At 33.0% G+C, this 12,087-nt stretch overlaps 1 protein-coding gene across 1 annotated transcript; it reads left to right on the top strand.

Annotated features, from left to right (window-relative positions):
* Positions 1–388: 388 nt before the first annotated feature.
* On the top strand, positions 389–1,002 carry LOC101251416 (flowering-promoting factor 1-like protein 3). Its single transcript, XM_004229183.5, has one exon. It carries the CDS (start codon positions 456–458, stop codon positions 774–776), a length of 321 nt encoding a protein of 106 aa, XP_004229231.1. The 5' UTR covers positions 389–455; the 3' UTR covers positions 777–1,002.
* The last annotated feature ends 11,085 nt before the right edge of the window (positions 1,003–12,087 follow it).

Raw genomic sequence — 12,087 nt, 5'->3', positions numbered from 1 at the left:
TGTGAAGGGCTGATCAAGCAATGGATATAAGAATAGAAGATTGTTCTTAGCACTAAAAAAATTAAAGAATTATGCTTGGAACCCATTAACCAAAAGAATTAGGTTCATCTTATGAGCATAAGATCATTAATTAGTGATTGTTTAGGAGAAGATTCTAATTTCAGTAGGGCAAATTAGGGCATCTTGTGGCCATTTAAATATTCTCCCTTTCTTTTTCTTTAATCTTAATAAACGTACGATAAGTTAGTATATTTCTAAATCCTATAAGCAGCCACATTCCAAAATCCTACCTATTATCAATTTTATTAAATAAGAAAAAAGATTACTTTTTGCCACCTTATGTATTTTTTTATTACACACTACATAGAAACCCCTATAAAAACCCACTCACACTTATGTTCAAACTCACACACAATACTCACTTACTATTTTCATATTCATATATTTTTTGAAACATGTCTGGTGTTTGGGTATTCAAGAATGGAGTAGTGAGGCTAGTTGAGAACCCCGGTGACTTCCACGGTGCGACGGGTCGTCGTAAAGTGCTTGTGCACCTTTCTAGTAATGAAGTAATAACATCATATGCAGTACTTGAAAGGAAACTGTACTCTCTTGGATGGGAGAGGTACTATGATGACCCTGACCTTCTTCAATTCCATAAAAGATCAACTGTTCATCTTATTTCTCTACCAAAGGACTTCAACAACCTCAAGTCCATGCACATGTATGATATTGTTGTTAAGAATCGTAATGAGTTTACAGTTAGGGATATGTAGTACTACTAATTAATAATTAGTTGATTTGAGATATTTTTCTCAAATTAATTAATGTTGTTTGATTTAAATTAGGTTGTTTCTTGTTTTAACTTAATGTTTGGTTTGTGTAATTTAGGTTTAAGGGGGGTGTTTTAGTTTCTTTTGGGTGAGGAAGCTAATTATTACTTGTAATTGTGTGTAAGAGTGAAGTTTTATGGCAATAAAAAAACTTGGTTTGGCTTGAAAATTTTATCTATATACTGAAATAAATTCTTACTATCAAATACTTCAATTTTGAGTCTCTCACACACGCGCATATATATATATATATATATATATATATATATATATATATACTTCCCCGTTTAAAAAAGAATAATCTTCTTTCCTTTTTAGTTTTTTTTTTCCCCGTTTAAAAAAGAATAATCTTCTTTCCTTTTTAGTTTTTTTTTTATATAAAAGAATGACTTTTTTTTTGGTTACATTTTAACTTTAGCTTTCCACGTAATTAATTTAGCGCTACTTTTCAATTACAAATTCTGCTTTATTAAATCTGGTTAATGATATTTGAAAAATTTTAATTTGTGAGGCAAATTTTAGGTTAAGATACTCGAAGAGTTTTTCTTAAGATAGTTCACATAAGGTTTTGCAAAAGTTGGGAGAAATTGTTATATTTGAACTAGCCCTATTTCTAGCTTATGTATGAATTTGAAATAATAATAATTTAACTATCAAATTAATTATGTATACAAGATAACTCGAATAATTTGTATATAGATTATCTCTAACAGATGCCTTGTAGGGTATTAAATTTGCCTGCAAGGCTTTTTCCAGTTTGTTTTCTGTATAATAATATGTAGCATGGCATCTATTCCCTTTTTTAATAAATATCTATTCATAATCAGACGTCTAAAATTCGAATACTTTTCTTGATAATATCGTCTTACTCCTTAATTAGTAAGTTGTGTTGTCATTAAATATATTTTTGTATAGGCAATAAGCAATTAGCACGTTTTGTAAATGTCCCTAACGAAAACCTACAGAGATATTGGATACCATATCTAATGTCGTATTCGTACAAATATATATATATCAATCAACCATGCTAGCTAGTGACCAATTTTGAATACCAAATGCCCAAAAAAAAATAATTTAGAAAATCATGTTTGATGGGCTTGTCTTTTTGTATCATCAAAAGAGTAGAATCATATAGCTATTTTAAGCTGAGGCAGGCAGAATTCTTTTAAAAGACAACACATTGTAAAACTACTTTTTTTTTTCTCTTTTGCAAGAGATGCTTCAATAGGAATACCAAAACTAGTGCCGACTTTTATTTAGAATATACTAATAATTCATATATTCTACTAAAGTGGCTTAATTTAAATAGCATGAAATCTAAAGTTGTATTCATCTGAAACTATATATTTAATTTGTTATGTTATAGCTTGAAATGTAAGAAAGCAATATATAAAGATTCACACTCCTTTTTGTGTTGTTTGACTAGTAAGGTCTAAACGAGCTTTAATTTGATTTTGTCATAATTCCAACTTGTAGTCATTTTCGAAAATAGTGTATAATTTGTAAATAATACCTCGTACAAGATAAAAGGAAAAAATTGAATAAAATCTTTGATCTAAAAGGAATTGAATTTCTATTATATGATTTACTCTCCTCTGCATCACAAATAGGTACAAAGTTATCATTCTATTTTTCCACTAAAATATGATTTACTCTCCTCTGCATCACAAATAGTTACAAAGTTATCACTCTATTTTTCCACTAAAAATTAGATTTAACTCATCTTAGCTTATACTTACCACATATGTAATAACCAATTATTAGTTTTTTCGACAAATTTTTTTAACAAACAATTTCAATAAAACACTTCTAATAGTTCATGATTTCTCTAGGATATATAATTTCTTCGGAGGAGCGATTGAGCTTAAAAAAAAATAATAAATTGTCTTATCAATATATAAATATATAACTAATTTACGTCAATTATACCGATTATAATTTCATCCAATTTGTAAATGAGAATATCTCCAGAAAATAGAATTATTAATCTTATTAGGTCAATATATCCATAAAATTTTTTATGTCTTTTTATTATTATTATGACGTAAAAGATAAATCTATTTGAATAAATTAATATATGATTTTCTTTAAGTTGGATCAAGCCAGTCTTATTAGGGGGTTTAAAAGTGGTATTACTTCCTAATTCAATATATTCTTCATTTTCCTTGGTGTACATTATTATTCTATATTCTATTTGACTACTATTGTTTTAAAAGCATGAAAATATGAAAGGCATTGTTACTATTATTTCAAAAGCATGAATGTATTTATAAATATGTAATTGAATTTTTTGTCCTTCGTTAAAAACTCTATAATAAATAAAATTATCTTTTATTATTTCCCTCATTATCTAATTAATATCATAGTATTTAGGATTTTAATATTAATTAAAAGGTAAACCTATTAAATCTTCACTTATTTGTAATACATAAGAATTCTTTATATTTTACTATTTTAAATTGATTAAAATTTGTTTCTTAAATATTTCCTTATTTAAATTATAATAAACAAAATTAATATATAAATAGAATTATTTTTTTAAAAAAAAAGGTTTACCTTTCTTTAAATAATTGTTTAACTTACCTGTCAGAAATTTGTATCATTTAGATAAATTTTAACATCAATTGCAATTTTCTTCGTAATTTTATTTTTTATATATAATTTTATTGATTGACACGAAACACACGTACATTATATTCTTACATATCATATTACACGCCTGCCAATTTCGACCTAATTTTTTTGTTTTTAGAAACAAACTTTTCAAAAGAAAAAAGTAACAAGAATGAATGCTATGAAAATCCAAAGAGAGAAATAAAGTGAAATTCTACATTATGATTAGATAGCTGATCATATATATTCTTCGAAAGACATTTATAGAATTTTATTGGGTTCCATATGTCTAAAATAATCAATTTGGTTTTCCTTTCTTATTAATTAATATTAATAAATAAAGAGATGAATTGATGCTATGAGTGAGTAAGTGGTATCCATTTTCCATGCGCCCACCATTATTTCATGGGATTAAAAGTCTCTCTTTACCTAATAATGTAAAAAAAAAATATGATTTTACAAAGTTCGATAAGTTTGGCAAGCCATGACTTATGATGGAATAAATGGATCACTTATTATATTGTTTGAAATTAAATTTTATTAATTAAATAAGAGAGGATTAGAACATTAGAGCAAAGTGCACGGTACCCTATTTCACTGTCGTTTCGATGTGTATCCATTTTGCGTTAACTTTACATATAATGAAACAAACTAAATAACTAGATCAATGCAATTCAAAATCATATATATATATATATATATATATATATATATATATATATATATATATATATATATATATATATATATATATATATATATATATATATATCAACTCGTAGTTGGGATTTTGATAAATCGTGAATAAAACTCAGTAATTTCAAGTATTGGAAAAAAGATACACTTTCATTTATTCGAGATGCAACTATAGCTCAAGCTTTATACTAATGAATGAAGCACATGTTGCGGAAGCCGAATGTATAGAGAGTGATGGAATCACAACTGCTATATCTAAAAGTAACTAATAAATAGTAAATGAGAATTAGAACATAAGAGCAAAGTGCACCGATACCCTATTTCACTGTCGTTATTTTCCCCATTTTGAGTTCGTTTGGATGTGTATCCATTTTGCGTTATCTTTAAATATAATGAAATAAACTAAATAACTAGATCAATGCAATTTAAATTCAAATTAATCGATATATATATATATATATATATAAAAAATCAATTGGTAGTTGGGATTTTGATAAATTGTAAATAAAACTCAATAATTTCAAGTATTGGAAAAAAGATACACTTCCATTTATTCGAGATGTAACTACAGCTCAAGCTTTATACTAATGAATGAAGCACACACATCGCATGTACTGCTTCCAACTTATCTCTGACACTCCTAACTAACTTCAAACAAGTTTATTATGAGTTACAATATTCACTAATTAACTCACTGCCTAAAACCCTTTAAACTATGTGCCTCAGTAGTAGTCCTTGTCCTGTTACATCCCTTGATGTCCTCCTAGAGAGAAACTTTACGCCTTTGCATAAACTGGGACAATACGATTCTCTTAGATAAAGTCACTATTATTTCACTATCAGATTTTCAATATTCATGAGCTATTCGGATCATCGGTATGATCAGTATTGTATTATAATCAGTCTGTCAACATGATATTTGTTGGGAGTACTACTTAGCATCAAGCGGACATAGGAATGTGTTGGGAAAGACAAGACACTAACAGAGAATGTCTGACAGGATAACAACGGAAGAATACCCAAGTCTATACTTTCCCTTCTCGATTTGAACCAAGAAAAGACAAACAACCACAAGCAATATGATAGTAAGGCAGCAAGTAATTCAACCAAACAAATATAACAAGGCAATAATAAACCAATCACACAAGACACCAAGATTTACGCGGAAAACCTTTCGATGTGAAGAGTAAAAAACCACGGGACCAAAAGATCCACTATAATCACCAAGAGTTACAATATTGTTCTCCAAAATTGGCCACAAAACAAGTTCCAAACAACGAGCAACAACAAAATAAGATTGCACTAAACATAGAGAATTAAAGGAGCAAAATCACCAATTTCGCAGCTACTGTTCACGACAGCAAAACTGAAGCTGCAGGCCACCAAATCCAACTCTGTCAGTTCCTAATCAAATATTGAGATGAAGATAATATGTTGTCCAAAAATCAGCTCAATCGGACAAGAAACGAAGCGGAAATCGCAATTTGAAGTTGGCTGTTAGGGCTGAATTTTGACTGCGAAAACTGCTCTCTTTCTCTCTTTTTGGCTGCTGAAAAAACTCTCCGTGTATTTGAAAATAAGACCTAAATAGGCTTATATTTGCCTCATAAGAATGGGCCTATGGGCAAAAATGGGTTGGTTCAAATTGGGCTTTTATTTATCCACATAGGAAGGAAAAAAGACCCATAACCCAACAATTCTCCCCCTCACGACTATGTGGAGGAGACCGCCATCCCGGCGACCATGCAACAATCTTCAAACTTCCCTCTTGGCAAAGCTTTAGTCATCATATCGGAACCATTGTCATTTGTATGAATCTTTTAAAGCTCAAGCAACTTAGAATCCAACACATCTCGAATCCAATGGTATCTCACATCAACGTGTTTAGACCGACCATGGAACGTAGAATTCTTGCCAAGATGTATAGCACTTAGACTGTCACAATAAAGCACATACCTCTCTTGAGCACAACCAAGTTCCCCCAAGAATCTCTTCATCCAAAGCAATTCTTTACAAGCTTCAACAGCAATAAACTCAGCTTCTGTAGTAGATAGAGCAACACATTTTTGCAACCTAGATTGCCAAGACACAGCTCCCCCTGCAAAAGTAACCAAGTACCCTGAAGTAGACTTGCGAGTATCAATATCACCAGCCATGTCTGAATCAGTATAACCACAAAGAATAGGCTTCCCTGTACCAAAACACAAACTCAGACTAGAAGTGCCACAGAGATATCTCATAACCCACTTCACAGCATTCCAATATTCTCTTCCCGGATTAGAACGAAAATGGCTAACAACTCCAACAGCGTGAGCAATATCCGGTCTTGTACAAACCATCGCATACATCAAACTACCAACAGCTGAAGCATAAGGAACTTTCTTCATATCTTCCTTCTCATCATCACTAGAAGGACACTGTTTCGTGCTCAATTTGAAGTGCATAAGTAAAGGTGTACTGACAACCTTAGCTTTGTCCATGCTGAATCTGCGAAGTATTTTCTGAATGTACTTCTTTTGTGATAATACCAATTTCTTGGCCTTTCTATCACGGACAATCTGCATGCCAAGAATCTGCCTTGCTGGTCCTAAGTCTTTCATAGCAAAAGACTTACTCAACTCTTGCTTCAACTTCTGAATCCTGCAAGTATTATGACCAACAACAAGCATGTCATCAACATAGAGCAACACAATAATAAACTCACCATCAGAGAACTTTTGCACAAAAACACAATGGTCTAAAGAAGTCTTCTTGAAGCCCTGCTGACTCATAAAAGAACCAAACTTCCTGTACCACTGCCTGGGAGCTTGTTTCAAACCATACAAGCTCTTCTTCAATTTGCAAACATAATTCTCTTTACCCTTGACTTCAAAACCTTCCGGTTGCTCCATATAAATTTCTTCATCTAAGTCATCATGGAGGAAAACAGTTTTAACATCCATTTGCTCAACCTCTAAATTTAGACTTGCAGCCAAGCCTAGAACCACACGAATGGATAACATCTTCACAATTGGAGAGAATATCTCATCAAAATCAACTTCCCTTTTTTGATTAAATACCTTGACAACTAATCTAGCTTTGTACCGTGGAACTGGATTACCATCTTCATGTTTCACCCAAAAAACCCACCTGTTTTTCAAAGCTTTTCTGTCTTTAGGTAACTTAACCAAATCAAAGGTATGATTATCATGCAAGGATTTAATCTCATCTTCCCTAGCATCAAACCACCTTTCTTTTTCTTCACTTTCCATGGCCTCATCAAGACTCTCAGGTTCTCCCCCGTCAGTCAAGAGTACATACTCATTGGGAGAATAACGAGATGAAGGAATTCTCTCTCTACTAGATCGTCTGAGAGAACTCTCTGGAGAATCTATAATTGGTTGTTGGACAACCACATCATCTTGCACCGGAGCATCAACAACATCATACCGGTCATTCTGAACATGATCACCATCTTCATTATCAATTTGATTTTCATCATTATGAAGATTTTCTTTCGGTGCAATAGTCAAAGGAACTGGATCAACATCAACTAAGCTCTCACTACTCTGAAAATCAGCCTTGTCAGCTTTGTCAAAATCTTCAATTGTTTGGTCTTCAAAGAACACAACATCACGGCTTCTAACAAGTTTCTTCTCAACACGATCATAGAAACGATAGCCAAATTCATCTTGACCATAACCAATGAAGATACACTGCCTAGTTTTAGCATCCAACTTTGACCTTTCATCCTTAGGAACATGTAGAAAGGCTTTACACCCAAAGACTCTAAGATGATCATAAGAAACATTCTTACCAGTCCAAACTCTGTCAGGGACATCACCATCTAAAGCAACAGCAGCAGATAAATTGATAACATAAGCAGCAGTATTAAGTGTTTCTGCCCAAAAGGAATCTGACAGCTTAGCATCTGAAAGCATACATCTAACCCTCTCAACTAGAGTTCTGTTCATCCTCTCTGCTAAACCATTTAACTGAGAAGTCTTTGGAGGAGTTTTCTGATGCCTAATACCCTGCTCTCTACAATATCTATCAAAAGGACCAATATACTCACAACCATTATCTGAGCGGATGCATTTCAATGTATTCCCTGTTTGTCTTTCAACCAAGGCCTGAAAACTCTTGAACACATCAAGTACTTGATCCTTGGACTTCAAAGGAAATACCCAGAGTTTGCGAGAATGATCATCAATAAAAGTCACAAAGTAAAGTGCACCACCATGAGATCTTACCTTAAAAGGACCACACAAATTAGAATGTACCAACTCCAGCAAATCAAGCTTTCTTGAAGGCGGATGACTCTCAAAAGAAACTCTTTCTGTTTACCGGCTAAGCAATGAACACGTTTCTTCAACTTTTCTTGTTTCACTCCAGAAAGCAAATTTTTCTTAGCCAAACTATCAATCCCCTTCTCGCTCATATGACTCAGCCTTCTATGCCATAACTATGATGAAGTATCATTCTCCACCAAATTTACTGAGTCTCTGGACATGGAGCCCTGAAATACATACAAGTTAGACAACTTGTCACCACTGGCCACAACCATCAAACCTCTAGTAAGCTTCCACTGGCCAACACCAAGTGTATTAACATAACCCTCATCATCAAGATATCCCACAGAAATCAAATTCAAGCGAACATCTGGAGCATGCTTGACATTATTGAGAACTAGTTTGGAACCATTGTTACTTTCCAAACAAACTGTCCCAATGCCAATAACTTCAACTTCATGATTATTGCCCATTTTCAACGTTCTAAAATTACCTGGAGTATAAGAAGAAAATAATTCCTTCTTTGGCGTGACATGAGAAGTAGCACCATAATCCACAAACCAGCTAGACTCATCACGAACAAGATTAATGACATTTGCATCATAAGAAACAAGAAGATCATCATTAGCAACAACAGCAACACGATTTTCATTATCGCCTTCTCTCTTTTGTTGTCTCATATCTCTCTTGTGCTTGTAACAATATTTCATGATATGCCCATTCTTGTGGCAATAGTCACATGTAATATTCTTGTATTTAGAATTTGACTTGCTTCTACTTTTACCTCTATCATTCTGACCTCTGGACTTGTTTCTCCCCCTATCTTCAGTAACCAAAACATCGGAGTGTGAAGCTGAAGAAGATGAGGCTTGAGATCTTCTTCTCATTTATTCATTCAAGACACCACTCTTAGTATATTCCATGGTTACAACACCACTGGGAGCAGAATTAGTCAAAGAAACTCGGAGAGTTTCCTAAGAGTCTGGCAGAGTATTGAGAAGCCAAAGTCCCTGTATCTCATCATCAAACTTTACACCCATTCCGAACAGCTGGTCAAGAACACCCTAAAAATCATTAATATGATCAGAAATAGGAGTGTCCTCTTTATAACTGATATTCATTAATTGTTTCAATAGGAACAACTTGTTGTTGCCAGTCTTCGAAGCATAAAGTGTCTCAAGCTTGTCCCACAAACTTTTGACATGTGTCTCATTCACAATATGATTTCTAACATTATCTTCAACTCATTGTCTAATATATCCACAAACCTGCAGATGCTCAAATTCCCATTCTTCATCATTCAAAGACTGAGGCTTATTAGAAGCAAACACAGGTAAATGCACATTCTTGACAAATAGAAGATCTTTCATCTTGCCTTTCCAAATATGATAGTTACTACCATTTAAACACACCATTTTGCTTATATTTGCCTCCATCATTCAAAACGACAATCAACAATAACCAATGCTCTGATACTACTTTGTTTGGAAAGACAAAGCACTAACAAAGAATGCCTGACAGGATAACAGCGGAAGAATACCCTAGTCTATACTTTTCCTTCTCAATTTGAACCAAGAAAAGACAAACAATCACAAGCAATATGATAGTAAGGGAGCAAGTAATTCAACCAAACAAATATAACAAGGCAATAATAAACCAATCACACAAGACACCAAGATTTACGTGGAAAACTCTTCGATGTGAAGAGTAAAAGACCACGGGACCAAAAGCTCCACTATAATCACCAAGAGTTACAATATTGTTCTCCAAAATTGGCCACAAAACAAGTGTCAAACAACGAGCAACAACAAAATAAGATTGCACCAAATCTAGAGACTTAAAGGAGCAAAATCACCAATTTCGCAGCTACTGTTTACGGCAGCAAAACTAAAGCTGCAGGCCACCAAATCCCACTCTGTCAGTTCCTAATCAAAGATTGAGATGAAGATAATATGATGTCAAAAAATCAACTCAATCGGACAAGAAACGAAGCGGGAATCGCAATTTGAAGTTGGCTGTTAGGGCTAAATTTTGACTGCAAAAACTGCTCTCTTTCTCTCTTTTTGGATGCTGAAAAAACTCTCTGTGTATTTGAAAATAAGACCTAAATAGGCTTATATTTTCCTCATAAGAATGTGCCTATGGTAAAAAATGAGTTGGTCCAAATTGGACTTTTATTTATCCACATAGGAAGGGAAAAAGGTCCATAACCCAACAGAATGAAGGTTCACCCGTCAACTTAGGATAGAGACATCTAATAGAAATTTCTAACTCCCAGAACTATGTGTCACCGTAGGATACTAGGGTATGACTGATTCGTTAGTCCTTTTTGGAAATCAGCTTAGTGGTATCACATTAGCTCAGATTAGTTTTTATACCCCCAACAAGGTATATTTGAGTTTTTTTATGGGGATTATACATTAAAATCCATGCACGTTTAACTCACATGTTTATATGTTGGTTATTAGTATTGTCTCATATGTTGCTTGACCTTGCATTAAAGTATTTAAAATTTAGTATTTTATCAGTTGCACATCTTACTACTTGGTCATTGCATCAATTTATGTATTTCAATTTCATATCCAGTTTAGCATCTCAGATTAATCATGTCTAGATTTACATATTATCATGAATATCTCACATATATACTTAGTACATTCCACATAATGATCACACACCTCTTTGCCTACATTTATCATGTAAAGCTAGACTCGACGATTATTGGGATCTTAGTAAGTTGGATCACACCTTCAAGACAACATGTGATTAGTTATCTTATTTTGAACAATTAAGTTATTTCGTAATTTTAGTATGTAATTTCTATTTACGTGTATCAATTAAAAGGATAATGGTCCATGTTTCGACTATCTTTAATTAGTATCAATAGAGGCTTCATACACTCAGTTATAGTTATTGTATTCATTCTATGTTATTTGTAGTTTTTATGATGTAACAAACTCAGGGACCTTGTGAAGGTACCCGGTTTTCAATATGTATCGTTCGTTGACTGCCAGCTGGAGAAAGTATTGAAAGTTGGTACACAGTTCCCAACTGCGTCAGAAATGTCAGACCTTTCCAACCAATGGTAGGGGTTTAAGGAAAGTGACTTTTCTATACAATGTCATCTTTCCACACATTGCTCTTCAGTTTTTGCAACTTGCAAAAGCACATTCAAGAACTCTTGCAAAGGCTTAAGAAAATCAAGGAGAAAAATCATTCAAGAACAACTGAAACTCAGGCGTACATTGTGTAGTTGTTTGAGAATATATTCTTTCGATCTTACATTGTAAACTGATCCTAAATCTATAAAGGAATCAGTGTGGTTTGAACTGAAATTCTAAGTTAGTTAGTTGAACTAATTTATTGGGTAGCCTTTGTGTTGCTTAGAAAATTCTAAGTTGTCTAAAGTGATAGTTTAGTGGGTAGAGTAACATCTACTTAGGTTCATCAAGTAATAGAGTTATTGCTTGTTGGTGATATTAAAAACTTTTTCTCACATTTGTGTAAACGATTTACTTTTGCTTGTAAAGATTAGTGAAACGGTTGTGAAAATCTTGTGAGACAGGTCATGGTTTTACTCCCTTGAGCAAGGTGGTTTCCACGTAAAACTCCTCTATTGTTAAACTGCATTTACTTTCTGCTATATCCTTATTTGTGTGTCAAGGCACCTAGTC

The sequence above is a fragment of the Solanum lycopersicum genome, chromosome 1 (genome assembly GCF_036512215.1).
Source record: "Solanum lycopersicum chromosome 1, SLM_r2.1".
In the NCBI taxonomy this organism is placed as follows: domain Eukaryota; kingdom Viridiplantae; phylum Streptophyta; class Magnoliopsida; order Solanales; family Solanaceae; genus Solanum; species Solanum lycopersicum.
The sequence above is the reverse complement of the archived record's forward strand: the minus strand, read 5'-3'. Positions and strand labels throughout refer to the sequence as shown.

Bases quoted from the DNA above. Each gene is read 5' to 3' on its own strand.
- LOC101251416 (XM_004229183.5), top strand. From the start codon at position 456: ATGTCTGGTGTTTGGGTATTCAAGAATGGAGTAGTGAGGCTAGTTGAG.